The sequence below is a fragment of the Schistocerca americana genome, chromosome 8, assembly GCF_021461395.2.
Source record: "Schistocerca americana isolate TAMUIC-IGC-003095 chromosome 8, iqSchAmer2.1, whole genome shotgun sequence".
Lineage (NCBI taxonomy): Eukaryota > Metazoa > Arthropoda > Insecta > Orthoptera > Acrididae > Schistocerca > Schistocerca americana.
Genome location: NC_060126.1, coordinates 146,847,234 through 146,867,386, shown reverse-complemented (window position 1 = coordinate 146,867,386; position 20,153 = coordinate 146,847,234). Strand labels below are relative to the sequence as shown.

The following is a 20,153-nucleotide window of genomic DNA, read 5'->3' as shown; positions in this document are numbered from 1 at the left end:
ATAGGATATATAAAACCAATACTGACAAGAGATAAGCAAGAAATTACAAATTTCTTCAAACCTTAGCTCCTAGAATTTTTTCTCTCTAATCTTATTACAGCTTTACATGGCGTGCTTTCCTTTCTGCGAAAGAATCTATCATCTTAACAAAGTTCGTCAAACATTGTGCTATATGAAAAATCGAAATGTCGTAATCTAATACGGAAATGCTGTTAATACAATAATACCCAAGACTGTGTGGTTTCTCGATCTGATTATGTCTATATTGTCACTGTCTGCTATATAAAACAAAATAGGCCTTTCTAATATGACAGCAATTTTGTAACACACCAAATAAACGAGACTGTTTTGGCACAAATGGCGATTTTTATAACACGACAGAATATAATCCACGAAGTACCAATATCAAATGCCTATTAGGCCTACTACATACAAGCAAAAAGCTTTATGTTAGGAAATAGTTTCAAAAAATGGTTCAAATGGCTCTGAGCACTATGGGACTCAACTGCTGAGGTCATTAGTCCCCTAGAACTTAGAACTAGTTAAACCTAACTAACCTAAGGACATCACAAACATCCATGCCCAAGGCAGGATTCGAACCTGCGACCGTAGTGGTCTTGCGGTTCCAGACTGCAGCGCCTTTAACCGCACGGCCACTTCGGCCAGCGAAACAGTTTCACATTTCATTCATACGCACCAGCTTCTCAAGCATGAGATCGAAAAGTAGTATTCCGAAATTTTTATATAAATTTGGAATCGTCTTATTCTTCCATAATTTGTGTGATGTCCCCGTTTCTTCTCCTTCCCCGTTCTAACAAACAATCTTGTCATCATCAATTCTGTAGCTATTGCTGCCACTGTCAAAACTTGTTCGGTGATTAACTTCACTAACCCTTCCAGAATCACAGGTTGAGTTATCCCGCGATTATTTTCCGGTTAGGCGTTATTACGTGTTCGAACAACACGTTTTCCGCGTTACTTCCAGAATAGAACTTACGCGGCTGCTAGCCAGGGACTGTACTACTGGTGATTACTAGTGTAGTGATCTGGCCAAAAATTTTCTGTCAAAATTTCATTTTCTTTGATACACTGAGAAGATAATACGTAATCTTTCTTACCTGTTATTCCTGTCAGTCGTTTATTTCCATTCTGGTAGTCTGTATCTATGGATTTCGCTAGTAAAGCCCCGTCCCCTTTTGTCTGCATAATGTTTATCTCTAGATGCGACGAGGATTCTCCTGACAGAGACATCACGTATACTACGCATGCATTCAAAAGTCAACTTATGATTCATTCAGAAATCAACTTTAAATGTATTCAAAAATGTTCCAAAACCAACAGGGAAGGGTTTCAAAATCATCTGAATAATTGATAGACAAATGTGCGCTGGATGCTAGGCGCTTTGTGAAACAAGTTTTGTTCCTCAAGAATATGAATTTGGCGCCCCCTTTTCCAGGTAGCATCTACCTGCTTGCTGCGACTGCTTGCACAGCCAACAGCCACATTCCTGTAGCCACAAGCGGAAGAATCAACTACTCAAACGTGACCCAACTGCACATGCGCATGAGAGCGCGCGTAAATGCTAAAAGAAATCGAATGTAAACAGTTGCGACTTAATGCACATTCACATTTTCAATTGGTAGACGCTTGCATGAGCGCTGTGTGTCGTTGTTGTATATGACGCATTTCCTTTGCAATTTAAGTTATTTTCGTTTTTTTCTCTCGTTTATGTTTTATTGTTGAAGTAATATTCTGCAGTAGCGGGATACAGTAATATCCTTTTTTAGAGTATCGGTTCTTACCAGTCAAAATTACAAACATTTAACTGAAAAATAAAACAATGAAAAATTCCCGGAATTCTAAAAATATCCCGAGTTTTTCCCAGTTTTCTTCCGGATGAAAAAATTCCTGGGTTTTTCCCGGACCTCCCGGTTGTCCCGGGTCGTATACACCCTGAATAAATGTTGGTGAGGCTGATGGACCGATAGCTATACATATCAAGGTGGTTTTTACCGGGTTTGAAGACCGGGATGATGGTGCTCTCCCACCATTACGATGGAAAGATGCCATCGCACTAGATCCAGCTGAAGTCACTTGTAGTCAGATGAGAGATGTTTAATCATCTGACCTGGATCCGATCCGGCCCAGGAGCTGTGTTGGGGCAATGTGCAAGGGCACTGAGGAGATTCCATTCTGTAAATTGGGCACTATAGGGTCCACTGTGGTGTGTAGCGAACGAGAGGACTTTCCTTTCCATCCACTGTTTGAGGGTGCGAAACGCTGGGGGGCAGTTCTCCGACGCAGAGGCTCGAGCAAAGCACTCTGTACAGCGCTCGCCAATTGTGTATGCGCCAGTAGGTAACACGCCATTGATGGTAATGCCAAGGACACCTGTTGAGCTCTGGTACCCAAAAAGATGTTCGATCCTCATCCAGACGTGGGAAGGTAGGTATGGCACCCAATGGTCGAGGCGTATCTCTCCCAACACTCCTGCTTCCGTCTTTTTATAAGCTGGTGAACGCAGGCACGGAGCCACTTAAATGCTATGAGATGCTCCAGGGAAGGGTGCAGTTTATGCCGCTGTAGAGCTCGCTGATGCTCCTTAATTGCCTCAGCAACTTCCGGCGACCACCAAAGGACCACCTTTCGCCAGGGGCACCCTAAAGAGCGAGGTATCGCGTTTTCCGCTGTAGTAATAATTGTTGTTATCACCTGATTAACCATCACATCAATGTTACCATGAGAGGAAAGTCAGCAGTGACAGCACATGTCAAAGTTTCCCAGTCTGTCTTGTTTAAAGTCCATCTGTACAGGCGTCTGTGGGCCTGACGCCGGGGCAGTGACAGGAAGATAGGGAAGTGGTCACTACCACACAGGTTGTCATGTGCTCTCCAGTGGATAGATGGGAGAAGTGCTGGGCTGCAAATGGATAAATCAATGGCTGAGTAACTACCACAAGCCACACTGAAATGTGTGGCAGCCCCAGTATTTAAGAGGCAGAGGTCGAACTGAGACAGTAAAGCTTTGACATCTCTGCCTTGGCCAGTAAGCACGGTGCCACCACACAAGGGGTTAAGGGTGTTAAAATCTCCCAAAAGTAGGAAAGGTTTAGGGAGCTGATCATCAGTGCAGCTAATACATTCAGGGGTACTTCACCATCTGGAGGAAGATATACATTGCAGACAATTATTTCCTATGTCGTCCTTATTCTGACAGCCACAGCTTCAAGAGGGGTTTGAAGGCGCACAGTTTCACTACAGTCCGAGTTTAGGACATTAATGCAGATTCCACCTGACACTCGATTATGGTCGCTACGGTTCTTGTAATATCCCTTATAGCTGCAGAGGGCAGTGGTCCACATTTCCAGGAACCAGGTTTTCTGGAGAGCAATGCAAAAAGCAGGTGTAAAGCTTAACAGTAGTCGCAACTCAGCCAGGCAGTGGAGAAAACCCCCGCAATTCCACCGGCGGATGATGTCATCGTGTTACTGGGAAGGCATGGAACATTCAATGAGGCAGTTTACGCCTCAGGGTCACCTGCTGCCACTAACTTATTGCCTGAGCAGTCTACATCCATTACGTCTGAGGGTCCGGCGAGATCTATGTCCTCAGTGGACACCAGAATCTCCTCCTTATCTTCATATGCAGAGCTTGAAGGTGGCAGTGGTGTTGGTGCAACCGCTTGCTCTTAGGGGTCCTCTTTTTGGACCTTTCTCGCTGCTCCTTGGGTTTCTCTGGCTGGGAGGGCTACACTGATTCAGTCTCTGGGACTGAAGATGATCATGAAGCCCTACGACCAGCTGCTTTCGGGCACTTCAGCCACTGGCGGGCATCATCTTTCCCATTAGCAGAAACCTGGGAAGGGAGTGACCCAAGATACCCCTTCCCGGCGAGAGGAGCCAAAGAAGACTTACGCCTCTCCGGCTGAGAAGTGGGTGTCCCCGATGGTTGGGGGTGGCGGGGAGGGGGGGGGGGGGGGTGGCAGTGCTCCTGAAGTAGGTGGTGCAGGAGCAACAGGGGGGAAGTGCGCCTCACCATCAAGGGGGCAGGTGTAACCTTCTGGCTCTGAGAGCCTATCGGAATTTGCAAAACTGATGGGGCTAGAACTGTTCTCGTAACAGCGGTGTAGGAGGAGGTCATAGCCACAGGATGTAGGTGCTCATATTTTCTCTTAGTCTCAATGTAGGTCAGTCGGTCCAGGGTTTTGTATTCAATGATTTTCCTCTCTTTCTGGAAAATCCTACAGTCTGGCGAGCAAGGCGAATGGTGCTCTCTGCAGTTGACATAGATGGGAGGTGGGGAACATGGATTATTGGGATATGATGGACGGCCACAATCTCGACATGTGACGCTGGAGATACAGCGGGAAGACAATGGCCTAACTTCCAGCACTTAAAGCACCGCATCAGGGGAGGGATATATGGATTGACATCACAGCGGTAAACCATCACCTTGATCTTCTCTGCTAAATTGTCACCCTCGAAGGCCAAGATGAAGGCACCGGTGGCAACCTGATTATCCCTCGGACCCCGATGGACGCGCAGCATGAAATGAACACCTCACCACTCTAAATTGGCGCACAGCTCGTCATTAGACTGCAAAAGAAGGTCCCTGTGGAGGATAATACCCTGGACCATATTTAAGCTTTTATGTGGCGTGATGGTAACAGAAACATCCCCCAACTTGTTACAAGCGAGTTAAGTCCGTGACAGGGCAGAGGATGCTGTTTTTATCAAAACAGACCCAGAGTGCATTTTGGACAAGGCCTCCACCTCCCCAAACTTGTCCTCTAAATGCTCTACAAAAAACTGTGGCTTCATCAAAACAAAGGAGTCCCCATCAGTTCTCGTATGTACGAGGTACCTGGGTGAATAAGGTTCACTGCCATACTTAGCCTGACATTCCTCCCATGGTGTGGTCAGGGAGGGGAATGACTTAGGGTCGTACTTTCTTGCATTGTAATGAGACTTGGAACGTTTAGGGACTGCTGGTGTTTGATCACCAGCAAGTGATGACGTGGTACGCTTCATTGCAAGTCACCCGCTCTGATGCCACCCACACTGACCAGGGGCCCTCCCCATACTTGCCACCCAGCCACAGCAAAGGCCACCTGGCAGGATGGCCATTGCTGGGAGTCCCGATGCCCAAAGATGATGGGCATCCACTCCTCGCCATTCGTGGGGAGTTAACAGCGCAGGCATCAGCAGAGCGATCCCCGTGTTGTAAGGGGGCTACAACCAACAGGGTACATGGCGGCCCCACCGCAACAGACTGGCTACCGTGCTGGATATGAGGTGCAAAGAAGTCTGTGGTCATTGGCAGTGCAAAAAGTGACACTGCATAGTGCATGGTGGAAAATGCACCTCGGAAGGTATGCTTGCCCAAGAGATGGAGAATGAGTTGGACTGCATTGCGACGACGAGAAAGTGGGTTAAAGATCTGAAGGTATGATGAACGCGATGCACCATGTAAGGTGCCCTTCTCCAATTGGCTCGCTCTTCGGGAAAATTTTGAAAAATGGAGGTCAAACCCTACAGGGGAACAACACATAAAGACTGAAACGTGTGAGACTCCTGTTAGTCGCCTCTTACAACAGGCGTGAATACCTCGGGCCTAATCTAATCCCCAAACCCACAGGTGGGACTCATAATGAACTAACACATAACGTAGATGAGATAATGATTAATGAAATATCAATGCTGCTGTATACATTAGGATGTAATGATTTTTATGGAGAACAGTAATACAAGTTAATGAAAGTTTCATTCAAGGAGCTGAGCAACAAGGATATATTAGTTTAGGAATTTCTAATGATTTTTATGTTGTGGTAAGTTTTATTTTCTGACACGATTATTTTCAATTTAATTTTGTTTGATGATATTTGTAAATAACGGTGTAATAGTAATGGCCAATTTCCTATTGGTTTAGAGTATCTCTTTGAAATGAGAATTTTGTATCACCATGGCAATTGACGTGGGGACGAATTTCTTGAGTTTTGAGCTGTAAATCATTAATCTGTATTGTTAGTAATATGTGCTACATGTTATGTGTAGTGTCAGAGTACTAATCTGTGTCCTGTGCTGATAGTATTTCTGTTCGTGGGAGACATAAGTTCAATTTCTAACACAGAGAATAATAAAAATTGTCTTAATGGAGTTTTTACAATTTGGAAGTCATAGTAAAAAAAGTTAAACTAACATGAATAGAGAAATTTGGAAATAAAAGTAAACAACATTGGTTTCCAAAAAAGAGTAAAAAAGTTTGAAAAAGGTGAATAAAGTTGAGAAAAGTGACAGACACCACACCCTTTTCATGGTGCTAGCGAAATGTCTCGACGAGTACAAACTGTGGTGGGCCAAACACACATGATTTTTGCATTTTGCAAGGATGGTTTCTAAGTCAGAAAACAATGAAGCATGAATGTTCTTCCTATTTAATGCACAAGAACTACGAGTTTCAGCAGTCAAAGGCCTCATTTTTTTTTATCATACGACATAAAGATGACAGCATCAAATCTTATTTCTCTGCCATGCAAGATTTTAATGTTATGATTCTCTTCAACAATAAGAACTACCGTTTTCTGCTGGATTGTAAGCTTTCTAGGTTTACTGGCTGTAACTACACAAAATTTCCACTCTTTTACAGTGCAGAATCCAACGCTTGGGTAAATATCACAATATTACCAGTTCATGCGCAATTGGCCATAAACGTAACATTTTCCGTGACATTAAATCACATCACCTGCGTGCAGAAATCTATAGTTCATGCTCTGTATTCTTATCTGTTTCATTATCTTCTTATATTTACATATTTGTGGCCAAATGAGAAATAATGTGAATTTTTTTTCTCAACTTGCCATCTTAATTGTACTAAAACAGATATCTTTTAAGCCAAAAAGTGGATAGGCCTTGCAGCTGTTTTATCTGGTAACATGGGTGACTTGAGAGTTCAGAATTATCAACCAAAAACTGCAACCTACCAACTGACAAGAATTGATTGTGATAACTATTAACAACTTACAGTTGACTGATTGAAAATTAAAGGAACAGCAGCAAGCATTCAGACATGTTGTGATGCCAATATCTTGTCAGTGTAAACATGTTAGGAATTTCAGCACTAGTAGGCTTCAATTTGCAGACTGTTTAGTGTTAATTCCTTAAAGACCCACTTTTTAAAACAAGGTTTATTAAAAGCAAACTAAACTCACATTGAAGCTTCCTGGCAGATTAAAACTGTGTGCCGGACCGAGACTCGAACTTGGGACCTTTGCCTTTCGCGGTCAAGTGCTCAATCAAGCGACCCAAGCACGACTCATGCCCCGTCCTCACAGCATCACTTCTGCCAGTACCTCGTCTCCTACCTTCCAAACTTGACAGAAGCTCTCCTCCGAACCTTGCCCGCAAAAGGCAAAGGTCCCGAGTTCGAGTCTCGGTCCAGCACACAGTTTTACTCTGCCAGGAAGTTTAATATCAGCACACACTCCGCTGCAGAGTGAAAATCTGATTCTGCAAACTCACATTGTTCTTGTGACAATTTCAGGAAGAATGACGAAGATTTTCATTAAAAATCAGAATTCCTTCAAAGCAGGTTAGTTAATATGGAGCTTCCCTGTGAGTAGTCCTGCTCAAAACAGAGCAATGCCCAAAAATCAGTCATTTTCAAGCATCTGACACTAACTAGATACTTTTCTGATTGTTGTTTTGTAGACTTCATTCTCCACATGAAATAATTTCTTCGAATGCCAAATGTATACAGAATATTTTTGCAAAATTTACAGTCTACTAATGATTTATTTTGACAGTTAAAATATTCTATTCTTTTTTCTTCGGAGAATATGTGAGATGACAATGCTACTTTAAAACATTGAGTACAAACTGAATTTGTCTTAATTTTTAATTGTTCTACATGTAAGTTACTATATTAACACCCTTTACAAATTGATTCAATAATAAAAAATACGTAACAATAATGCTCTTCAATACATAGTGCATATTAAGCCCATGAACATGACCACACTAACAGAAGAGTCCAACAAGAAACGAGAAACGGGAAGCGAAGCAAACGGTGGTGCCAGGAGAAGACATTATGAAAAGTTAAGAAGTGAATACCTACTTGTGCTTTCAAAGGATCATCAGCAAGCAACCAAAGTACTTTGCAGCAATTGGAGAATATTGTGAACTGTGTTCCCACAGACTGCGTCATCAGTTGAAACATAATTTCTAGGGCCTCATCAACCTGTATAAAAATTTAGAATTACAAATAACCACAAAATTTGCAGAAACATAGTTTATTTATCAAAAGATGAACATTAATTTTGCGAATACACACCATATGAAGAAATATTACCTGCCAAATGTTGTCCCTGTTTTCTGGGTATTTTGCCAGATTCAAGAGTAACTGTGTTCCAAGTGAACAGAGTCTCTGATATGCAAATGAACGATTTGATCGTTTAAGTTCACCGAAAACTTTTGGTAGGTATTCACTTGCAGAAAAATCTTTACATATCTCTCTAGACAGTTCAGTCAAAGAAGCTGCAAAAAGATAAAACAGAAAAAATGCATTTCCTTATGTTTCACTCAACTCATCAATTATCAATATAACAGAATACTAACAGTCAAACCTCGATTCTTTTAAGAACTCAACTCCCACATATAAAACAGCTCCAAACATGTGATTACTTTACAAATGAGTAACTGTGTTAAATACTTGACATTAAGCATATAGCAGTATGTGAGAAAAAGTTTATTAAAGGTTTGAAATTAGGTTTAAGGTTTATTAGAAAACACCATGTGCTCTCATTCTCAAATACTGAATGAATATAGTGGGAACTATAAGTTTAGTGAGCTATACTGGCTCAAGGCAAACATAGTTTCCAACTGTAATACTTCTCTTACTAAGTTAAACTCTTCTTTTAACATAAGATTACGCCTCTTAATGATTAAATTGCGACGGTGTTTTAAATTCAACCAATTATATAAAGCATTGAAAAGTCAAATTTTTCTTGCCCCTGAAAGCTGTTAGGTAGGACACCTGCCACTGGGACTGTGAACCATTAATCACATTAGTCGGTTAGTAATAAACATGATATCGAAATATCAATATGGTACCAGCATGGAACACAGACATCAATTTGAGTACGTCAGTTGGAGTTGGTTCACCACTTGGAACGTGTGGGGATATATTTTTAATTACGACCATACCTAGTGCAGTTCTGTGGTATTCAACCCTATATTTACAGCTAGGTCTGATTTGTAATACTGTTATATAATGATGCAATAGTTGCTCTCATGTTCAACCACTGTAAAGTTGTGAGGAAGGAACTGCAAATGCAGTCAGTTGACAGATAAAACCAGAGACAGTGGCCACTGCAGTAATCTATTAGGAAGGACAACAAAAATGCTGCGTTACTGGCCATGAAAGCCTACATCATTTGAATAGTGAACTTACTTAGAGACATGAAGAGCATGATCATCTGTCCCAGGGAATTCTGTTCAAAGCACCTCAGATTATTTGTGTACTTCCACCGCAATGTCTGAACAGGTTGCGAGGGGTTTCTGGTAACACCTCTATTTTTCAGACTTAAGCAGTTACTAGGCAGCCGCTTTCGTGCAGCAAAACCCCTCCAAAAGGCCTGTAAAAATAGGCAGAATAGAAATGTATAGTATCTACAGTCCTGTAAATTATGTGGATACATTTATGAACAATATAAACTACTGGTAACGTAACATAATGTACCTGTATTTTGACCGCAGCACGATTTTCAATTTCTGATTGGGATATGGGAACTAGTACTTTTCGTTTTGCTTCTCTTTCTCTTTTGGACCAAACACTCCTGAACCATCTCTGTATAGTAATAATACAACGTCTCTGTGTCAAATACAAATCACGCTGACGTTTCATATTAAGAGTGGCTCGAAACCATCTCTGAATAATAACAGATGCCCACCTTTTCCTCTGATAAATATTTCTATCATATTTCATCAACAATGTAGCCCTGTATTTCTGCTGAATGTGTATCACTATTAACCTCAGTTTTTGGTACTCTTGTTGCTGTAATTTTGTTGAACGCATATTTCGATACCACTGTTGTATAATAACTGCACTACTTTTTTGTTCCAAAAATGATGTTCGTTCTTTTCTCATTAAATGAACAGCTCTAATCCAACATTGTATTTTCATAGCAGCAGCCTTTTGTACCTGAAAAGCAGCCTTGTGTTGCTTCATTGCTCTGTTGGCTCTAAATCTCTGCTGAACTAATTGAACAGTCAATTTCAGTTTTTGATATTCATGTTGTTGTAATTTTGTAGAACACATATTTCGATACCATTGTTGAATAATAATTGCACTTCGTTTTTGCTCTAGAAATGATGTACGTTCCTTTCTCATTAAATAAACAGCTCTAATCCAACACTGTATTTTGCAGGCAGCAGCCCTTTGGAGATGGAAAGCAGCCTGCTGTTGCTTCATTGCTCTGTTGGCTCGAAATCTCTGCTGAACTAATTGAACAGTCAACCTCAGTTTTTGGTATTCATATTGCTGTAATCTTGTTAAAAGCATATTTCGATACCATTGTTGTATAATAATTGCACTTCGTTTTTGCTCCAGAAATGATATGCGTTCTTTTCTCATTAAATGAACAGCTCTAATCCAACACTGTATTTTCATAGCAGCAGCCTTTTGTACCTGAAAAGCAGCCTTGTGTTGCTTCATTGCTCTGTTGGCTCTAAATCTCTGCTGAACTAATCGAACAGTGAATCTCAGTTTTTGATATTCATGTTGTTGTAATTTTGTAGAATGCACATTTCGATACCATTGTTGAATAATAATTGCACTTCGTTTTTGCTCTAGAAATGATGTACGTTCCTTTCTCATTAAATAAACAGCTCTAATCCAACACTGTATTTTGCAGGCAGCAGCCCTTTGGAGATGGAAAGCAGCCTGCTGTTGCTTCATTGCTCTGTTGGCTCGAAATCTCTGCTGAACTAATTGAACAGTCAACCTCAGTTTTTGGTATTCACATTGCTGTAATCTTGTTAAAAGCATATTTCGATACCATTGTTGTATAATAATTGCACTTCGTTTTTGCTCCAGAAATGATATGCGTTCTTTTCTCATTAAATGAACAGCTCTAATCCAACACTGTATTTTCATAGCAGCAGCCTTTTGTACCTGAAAAGCAGCCTTGTGTTGCTTCATTGCTCTGTTGGCTCTAAATCTCTGCTGAACTAATCGAACAGTGAATCTTAGTGTTTGATATTCATGTTGTTGTAATTTTGTAGAATGCACATTTCGATACCATTGTTGTATAATAATTGCACTTCGTTTCTGCTCTAGAAACAATGTGCGTACCTTTCTCATTAAATAAACAGCTCTAATCCAACACTGTATTTTGCAGGCAGCAGCCCTTCGGAGCTGGAAAGCAACCTGTTGTTGCTTCATTGCTCTGTTGGCTCGAAATCTCTGCTGGACCAATCTGACCGACAAAAGCAATCTTTGATACCAAGTCCTCTGTTTGCGCATATGCATTTGTGATCTGTACCATCTCTGAATGTAAAGTACTTTAGCTACCATTCTTTTATTGAAGACCTCACGATGCCGCTGTACTAAAATTGCTCTCCACCACCTCTGAATAACTACTGCACTCTCCCTTTGTCTAATAAAAATTCTCCTCTGTTGTTTCACAGGCAGTACTTTCCTGGCCCATTTTTGTATCACTACAGCAGCAGCTTTTTTCATTAGAAAAATATTTCTTTCATACTTCATTAACTTTGTTGCTCTAAATTTCTGCTGAATTGTAATAGCTGATTTTATTTTTCTTATATTCTTCACTCTAGTTCTGATCAAATTTCTTCTCCACCAACGTTGTAGCTTCACTGCAGCAGCCTCATACTTAGGTAGCTAAAAAAACAAAAAACATAACAATAGAGTTAGAACATATAGACTCAAATTCATTTATTAAACAATGATTTGACTATTTACCTGAAACTTCAGGAGTATCTGCCACAGTAACGAAAGCGTTTTTTCTCTGTGACCATCTACAATGTCACGTGATGTAATATTGCTTTTTATATCAAAGCCTGCCGAAATTAGAGATGCAAACGCAAGTCCTACATTGTGTATTTTCTGCAGCCTTGACAAAGCCGGTGCTCTAAGCTTTGACATTATGTTTTCGTCTTGCAGTATTATTTCCATAACACGACTGGGAATGAAGTGAAATCAAGTGAAATCATGGCCTTTAGTAAATTGAAACAATAATAAATTTGATTTTACCATCCACATATACAGTCACAGTGTCATTCAGTTGCATGAAGCACTTACCACAAGCGAATACCATCCCGAAGATCAAGAAGCTTGGTCACAGCATAATCAAACTCATTCAGATATGACTGTTCGTGAGTTACAACGTAACCAAAATGTCGCAGACACTTTGTGACGTCACCAACAGCTGATAAAAATTCTCTAGAAAACGCCAGCAACACATCACGACTTGACTGAAAGTATAAAGATGAAGGAAGTATGCAATCAAAAAACACTCAATAAATGGCTGGCAGCAAAGTACTACATGTTCAATAAACTGAACTTAGATTAAATAATAGAAAGGACAATACTATATACATGCATGTCATCTCATGAGCATAACTTCATACCATACATGAATACAAGTTTAGTAAATTCGACAATAAAACCCTCATCCTCAGGCAATATTACTGCAATCCACAGTCCCCATTTTAAAATGGTGGTGAGGCAGGTTACCTTTCTATGCAAAAGTACAGAATGAACCCATCCTCCCTAACCCTGTCTCTATCTCCATCTACATACATACTGTGCAAACCACTGAAGTGTACGGCAGCGGGTACTTCCAATAGTGGTAAATATTAGGGTATCCAATCACGTAAAGAGTGCAGGAAGAATGCTGTTTAACTGCTGTGAATGCTCTAACTGATCTAACCTCATTATCTCTAACAGTATGGGTGTAAAATTATGAGCAAGCTGTAGTATACTCTTAATTTATTCATTTAACACTGGTTTTTGTAAATATTTAGGTAAGGTTCTGCAGAATAGTTGGCTTCCTCCTTCAAGCATCTATCAGTTCAGGTTTTCCATTACCTCCTCGATGTTTTACAGTGAGTCAAACAAGCTAATGACCATTTATACAATATCCCCCCTTAGTCTTGTCTGGAATAGGTTCCACAAATTTGAGGTACATTTTTAATGTTATTCATTTATTCTGCTCTGTAGAATGATTTGGTCGCATTATCCCAGTACCCTATCTATCTACATCTACACTTACTACAATGAACTATCTTCACAATTATTCTCTGTTATTCCAATCTCGAACAGTGTGTGGAAGAAGTGAACACCTGCATCTTTCTCTGTTAACTCCGATTTCCCTTTCCCTAATTTTATTATGATGCTCACTTCTCCACAAGTGGGTCACAGCATCAACAAAATATTTTCACATGCGGAGGAGAAAGTTGGTAACTGAAGTGTCATGAGAAGATTCTGCTGCAATGAAATACGCCCTTGTTTTAATGATGTCCACCCCAAATTCTGTGTCATGTCAGTGACACACACTCCTCTATTTCTGTACAAAACATGCTGCTCTTCTTTGGTCTTTCTTGATGTACACCATCAATCCTATCTGGTAAGGATCTCACACCGCACAGCAGTACCCCAAAAGAGGATGGACAAGCATAGTGTATGCAGTCTCTTCAGTAGATCTGTTACATTTTCTAAGTGTTCTGTCAATAAAACGCAGTCTTTGGTTTGCCTTCCAAACAACATTTTCTGTGTGTTCTTTCCAATTTAAATTGTTCATAATTGTAATTCCTAGGTATTTAGTTGACTTTATGGCATTTAGATCTGACTGATTTATCTTGTAACCAAAGTTTAATGTACTCCTTTTGGAAATAATGTGGATGATCTCTCAATTTTAATTATTTAGCATCAACTGCCAATTTTCACACCACACAGATGTATTTTCTAAATCATTTTGCAATTTGTTTTGACCTTCTGATGAAAAGACAGATGCTCACATTGCCTTCAAATTGTTTGTACAGATAAGGAACAGCAGAGGCCCTATAACACTACCTTGGGGAATGCTAGAAATCACTTGTTTTACTCTAAGACTTTCCATCAATTACTATGAACTGCGACATCTTCAACAGGAAATCATGAATCAAGTCACGTAACAGAGACAATATTCCATAAGCATGCAATTTCACTACACGTTGCTCGTGTGGTATAGTGTCAAAAGCCTTCTGGAAATCTAGAAATACAGAATCAATTTGAAATCCCTCCCCAAAAGCACTCAACAGTTTGTGTGTGCATAGATGACTGTATCAACAGACCGTTCTCTTTTTGGTAAGTTGGTTGGTTGGTTTAAAAGAGGGGGAAGGGACCAAACTACGAGGTCATCGGTCCCTTGTTCCTAATAAAACAATGCCACAAGTGTGAGAATAAGACAGAAGAGACATATAATACAAAACAGAAACAAAGGAAAAATCACAAGAATGAAGGAAAGGCAACGAACACCACAAGGAACAGAAGAGGACAAGAAAACAACAGAGAGATGCTAGGAACAGAAAAGAGTAAAACAAGAAAGCAGATTACAGTGGCTGGCTTACCACGAGAATAAAAAGAAAAAGCCAGCCACTCCGCAACACATTAAAACGTCCACCATAAAAACACTATGGTGGAGGACACAGAAGGACAAAAGACATGTGCTAAAACTTAGATCAAATGATAAAACCTACCCTCATGAATAAAACAAAACTAAATCAACCAATAAGATGTTGTCAGATAAAATGAGTGGCAATGAGTCTCATAACCCAAGATTTTGTCGCTTGACAGTCAAAGCGGACAGTGCATCAGAATATGGGCCACTGTCAACCGGGTGCCGCAAAGACACTGAGGAGGGTCTTCACAGTGTAAGAGCTAACTGTGGGTCACCCAAGTGTGGCCAATGCGGAGCCGGCAGAGGACAGCTGATTTCCTGTGAGAGGCCTGCATGGAAGACTTCCACACATTCATAGTCTCCTTAATGACACGCAGTTTGTTGTGTGTACTGTTATGCCATTCCGTCTAACACAGCTGAAATACCCTGCGGTGTAAGCCAGAACGCAGGTCAGGTTCAGAGATGCGCATCTCCAGAAGTGATTTCCATGTAACCTGTTTGGCGAGCCTGTTGGCAAGTTCGTTGCCTGGGATTCCAATGTGCCCTGGGGTCCACACACCACCACTGAACGACGGGACCGGTCCAAGGCATAGACAGACACCTGGATGGACGCCACCAAAGGATGGCTGGGGTAGCACTGGTCGATAGCTTGTAGGCTGCTCATGGAGTCAGTACACAGAAGAAACGATTCCTCAGAGCATAAACGGATATACTGAATGCACAAGATACGGCCACCACCTCTGCAGTGAATACACTGCTGCCATCGGGCACGGAATGCTCTTCAATATGGCCTCTGTGGACAAAGGCGAAGCCAACATTACCATCAGCCATCTAGCCGTCGGTGCAAACCACTTCAGAGCCGCAGAACACTTAAAGAATCGATAGGAAGTGACAGTGGAGAGCTGTAGGGTTAACGGAGTACTTAGGGCCAGACGAAAGGTCCAAGCAAAGCTTCAGTCAACAGCTACACCACGGAAGTGTACATGAGTGGACCTTGAGGAGAGGTGGTGAAGGGTAGGACTCTAGTTCAGACAGAAGCGATCGCATGTGAACTGTGTGACAAGCAAACGCAATGCTGAGGGCGTCGCCAAACCATAAATCACACTCCCATAGTCAAGTGGGGATTGAACAAGGGCTCTGTAGAGCTGCAGCAACGTAGAGCGATCTGCACCCCAGTTGGTGTTGCTCAGGCAACGGAGGGCGTTGAGGTGCTGCCAACACCTCCGTTTAAGCTGACAAAGAAGAGGAAGCCAAGACAAACGAGAGTCGAAAACCAGACCTAAGAATCGATATGTCTCCACTACAGTGAGTGTACTGTCATTAAGGCAAAGTGCTGGTCCTGGATGAATGGTTCGACGCAAACAGAAATGCATGACACACGTCTTCATGGCGAGAAACTGGAAGCCATAAGCTAGAGCCCATGACTGTGCCTTGTGGATAGCTCCCTGTAGGCGACACTAGCAACATCAGTACTGGAGCAGCAGTACGAAATGCAGAAGTCGCCTGCATAAAGAGAAGGTGAGACGGAGGGCCCGATAGCTGCTGCTAGACCGTTAATGGCCACTAAGAACAGAGAGAGACACTCAATACAGAGCCCTGCGGGACTCCATTCTCCTGGATATGGATGGAACTATAGCAAGAAACAACCTAGACACGGAAAGTACAGAGCGACAGGAAGTTTTGGATAAAAAAATTGGGAGCAGGCCCCAGAGACCCCACTCATACAATCAATGTGGCAAGAATATGATGTCGCCAAGTAGTGGCGTATGCAAAGCAACCAGGTGTTGGCATCTGGGAAAGGCTGTTCGGATGTAGCAGACTCGAGGGACACAAGATAACCATTGGTAGAGCGACCATGGTGGAAGCCACCCTGAAATGGAGCCGGTAGGCCACGTGACTCCAGGACCCAACCCAACCGCCGACACACCATATGTTCCAGCACCTGATGGGCCGATAGCTATCCACATCAAGTGGGTTTTTACCAGGTATGAGCACCAGAATGATGGTGCTCTTCCGCCATTGTGATGGAAAGATGCCATCACACCAGATTCGGTTGAAGATGATGAGAATGTGTCACTTGTAGTCAGATTAGAGATGTTTAATGATCTGGCCCTGGATCCGATCAGGCCCAGGCTTTATGCCAGGGAAATGTGCAAGGGCACTGAGGAGCTACCACTCTGTAATGGGGCGTTATAGGATTCACTGTGGCGTATAGTGAATGAGAGGAATTTCGCTTCCAGTGGCCGTTTGAGAGTGCGAAAAGCTGGGGGGTAATTCTCCAACGCAGAGGTGCGAGCAAAGTGTTCGACAATCGTCTTTGCGACAGTAGATAACACGCCATATATGGTAACACCGGGAACACCTGTTGGTGTCTGGTACCTTAAAAACGTTTGATCTTTGCCCAGACTTGAAAAGGAAATATATGACACCCAATGGTCAAGACATATCTCTCCCAACACTTCCGCCTCTGTCGTTTGACACGTTGGCGACGCTCCTTAATTGCTTCAGCAACTTCTGGCAACCACCAAGGGACTGCCTTACACCACGGGAACCCTAAAGAGTGAAGGATCGCATTTTCTGCTGCAGAATTCATAGTTGTAGTCACCTGCGCAACCATCACATCAATGTTACCATGTGAGGGGGATTCAACAATGATAGCAGAGGTAAAAGTTTCCCAGTCCACCTTGTTTAAAGCAAATTTGGGCAGGTGTCCGTTGGCCTGACACCGGGACAGTGACCGGAAGATGGAGAAGTGGTCACTACCACACAGGTCGTCATGTTCTCTCCAGTGGATAGACGGGAGAATTCCTGGGTTCCAAATGGATAAATCAATGGCTGAGTAACTACCACAAGCCTCACTGAAATGTGTGGCAGCCCCAGTATTTAAGAGGCAGAGGTCGAACTGAGACAGTAAAGCTTTGACATCTCTGCTTTGGCCAGTAAGCACGGTGCCACCACACAAGGGGTTAAGGGCGTTAAAATCTCCCAAAAGTAGGAAAGGTTTAGGGAGCTGATCATCAGTGCAGCTAATACATTCAGGGGTACTCCACCATCTGGAGGAAGATATACATTGCAGACAGTTATTTCCTATGTCGTCCTTATTCTGACAGCCACAGCTTCAAGAGGGGTTTGAAGGCGCACAGTTTCACTACAGTCCGAGTTTAGGACATAAATGCAGATTCCACCTGACACTCGATTATGGTCGCTACAGTTCTTGTAATATCCCTTATAGCTGCAGAGGGCAGTGGTCTGCATTTCCAGGAACCAGGTTTCCTGGAGAGCAATGCAAAAATCAGGTGTAAAGCTTAACAGTTGTCGCAACTCAGCCAGGCAGTGGAGAAAACCCCCGCAATTGCACCGGAGGATGATGTCATCGTGTTACTGGGAAGGCATGGAACATTCAATGAGGCAGTTTACGGCTCAGGGTCACCTGCTGCCACCGACTTATTGCCTGAGCAGTCTATATCCATTGTGTCTGAGGGTCTGGCGAGATCTAGGTCCTCAGTGGACGCCAGAACATCCGCCGCATCCTCAGACACAGAGCTTGCACGTAGCGGTGGAGTGGGTGCCACTGCAACCTCCTTGACCTTAAGGGTCTTCGTTTTGGGTTTCTCTTGCTGCTCCTTGTGTTTTCCTGGCTGGGAGGACTTCACTGGCTCAGTCTCCAGGACTCAGGATGAGTAGGAATACCTATGATGAGCTGCTTTTGAGTTCTTCAGCCAATGGCAGGTTTCGTCTTTCCCACTCGCAGAAACCTGGGAAGGGAGTGTCCCAAGGGACCCCTTCCTAGCAAAAGAAGCCGAAGATTTACGCATTTCTCCACCTTAGAAGTGGGGACAGATGTCCCTGATGGTTTGGAGGGGGGGGGGGGGGGGGGGGGTGTTGCTCTCAAAGTAGGTGGTGCGGCAGCAACAGGGAGGAAAATGCCCCCAACCATCATGGGGGCAGGTGTAGTCTTCCATCTCTGAGAGGTGACTGGGGTTGGCGGAGCTGATGGTGTCAGAACTGTTGTAGCCGCAGCGTAAAACGATGTCATATGTACAGGATGCAGGTGTTCACATTTCCTCTTAGCCTCAGTCTAGGTCAGTCGGTCCAGGGTCTCATGCTCCATGATTTTCCTTTCTTTCTGGAGAATCCTGCAGTCTCCCAAGCAAGGCAAATGGTGCTCTCCGCAGTTGACACAGATGGGAGGTGGGGCACATAGAGTATTGGGATGTGATGGGCGTCTGCAATCTCAGCATGTGACGCTGGAAGTACAGCGGGAAGACATATAGCCGAACTTCCAGCACTTAAAGCACCGCATCAGGGGAGGGATATAGAGCTTTACATCACAGCAGTAGACCATCACCTTGACCTTCTCGGATAATGTATTACCCTCGAAGGCCAAGATGAAGGCACCAGTGGCAACCTGATTACCCCTCGGACCCCAGTCGACACGCCAGTCGAAATGTACACCTCGCCGCTCTAAATCGGCACACAGCTCATCGTCAGACTGCAAAAGAAGGTCCCTGTGAAATATGATACCCTGGACGATATTTGAGGTCTTATGGGGTGAGATGGTTACAGAAACATCCCCCCAGCTTGTCACAAGCGAGTAACGTCCATGACTGGGCAGAGGATGCTGTTCTGATCAAGGCTGACACAGATCTCATTATGGACAAGTCCTCCACCTCCCCAAACTTGTCCTCTAGATGCTCAACAAAAAACTGAGGCTTCATTGTCATGAAAGATTCCCATCAGCTCTCAAACATACAAGGTACCGGCGCGAGTAAGATCCGCTGCCATCCTTAACCATACGTTCCTCCCATGGTATGACCAGGGAGGGGCACGATTTGGAGTCTTACTTCTGTGTGTTGAATTGAGCTCGTGAATGCTTAGAGACTGATGGTGTTTCACCACCAGCAAGAGATGGCCATTGCTGAGAGTCCCGACATCTCAGGGGAATGGGCATCTACCTCTTGGCATACGTGGGGAGTTAATGGCTCAGGCATCAGCAGAGCAATCCCTGTGAGGTCAGAGGGCTACAACATACAGGGTGCATGGCGGCCCCACCACAATGGGCTGGCTACTGTGCTGGATATGAGGTGCAACGAAGTCTGTGGTCATCGAAGGCGCAAAACACGACACTGCATAGTGCATGGTGGAAAACACACCCAGGAAGGTATCCTCACACAAGAGACGGAGAATGGGCAGGACTGAAATGCGACGACGAGAAAGTGGGCTAAAGATCTCAATGCAAGATGGACACGATGCACCATGTAAGGCGTCCTTCCCCAATTGGCTCGCTCTTCGGGAAAATTTTGAAAAACGGAGGTCAAACCCTACAGGGGACCCTCACATAAAGGGGCGAAACATATTAGATTCCTTTTGGTCGCCTCTTACGACAGGCAGGAATATCTCTGGCCTATTTTAACCCCCGGACCCGCAGGGGGGGGGGGGTCTTCGAGGTAATTCATAATGCTCAAACACAACATATG

At 43.1% G+C, this 20,153-nt stretch overlaps 1 protein-coding gene across 3 annotated transcripts in view; it reads right to left on the bottom strand.

Annotated features, from left to right (window-relative positions):
• Positions 1–20,153, bottom strand: part of LOC124545084 (protein abnormal spindle) — a 170,943-nt gene that overhangs the window by 23,977 nt on the left and 126,813 nt on the right. For all 3 annotated transcript variants that reach the window (XM_047123892.1, XM_047123893.1, XM_047123894.1), the window contains exons 10-15: positions 12,318–12,490; positions 11,979–12,198; positions 9,735–11,897; positions 9,447–9,630; positions 8,346–8,530; positions 8,112–8,234 (exon numbers count right to left, since the gene is read on the bottom strand). In XM_047123892.1, coding sequence (XP_046979848.1) covers positions 8,112–8,234; positions 8,346–8,530; positions 9,447–9,630; positions 9,735–11,897; positions 11,979–12,198; positions 12,318–12,490 — 3,048 coding nt within the window. The remainder of the gene's footprint in view (positions 1–8,111; positions 8,235–8,345; positions 8,531–9,446; positions 9,631–9,734; positions 11,898–11,978; positions 12,199–12,317; positions 12,491–20,153) is intronic.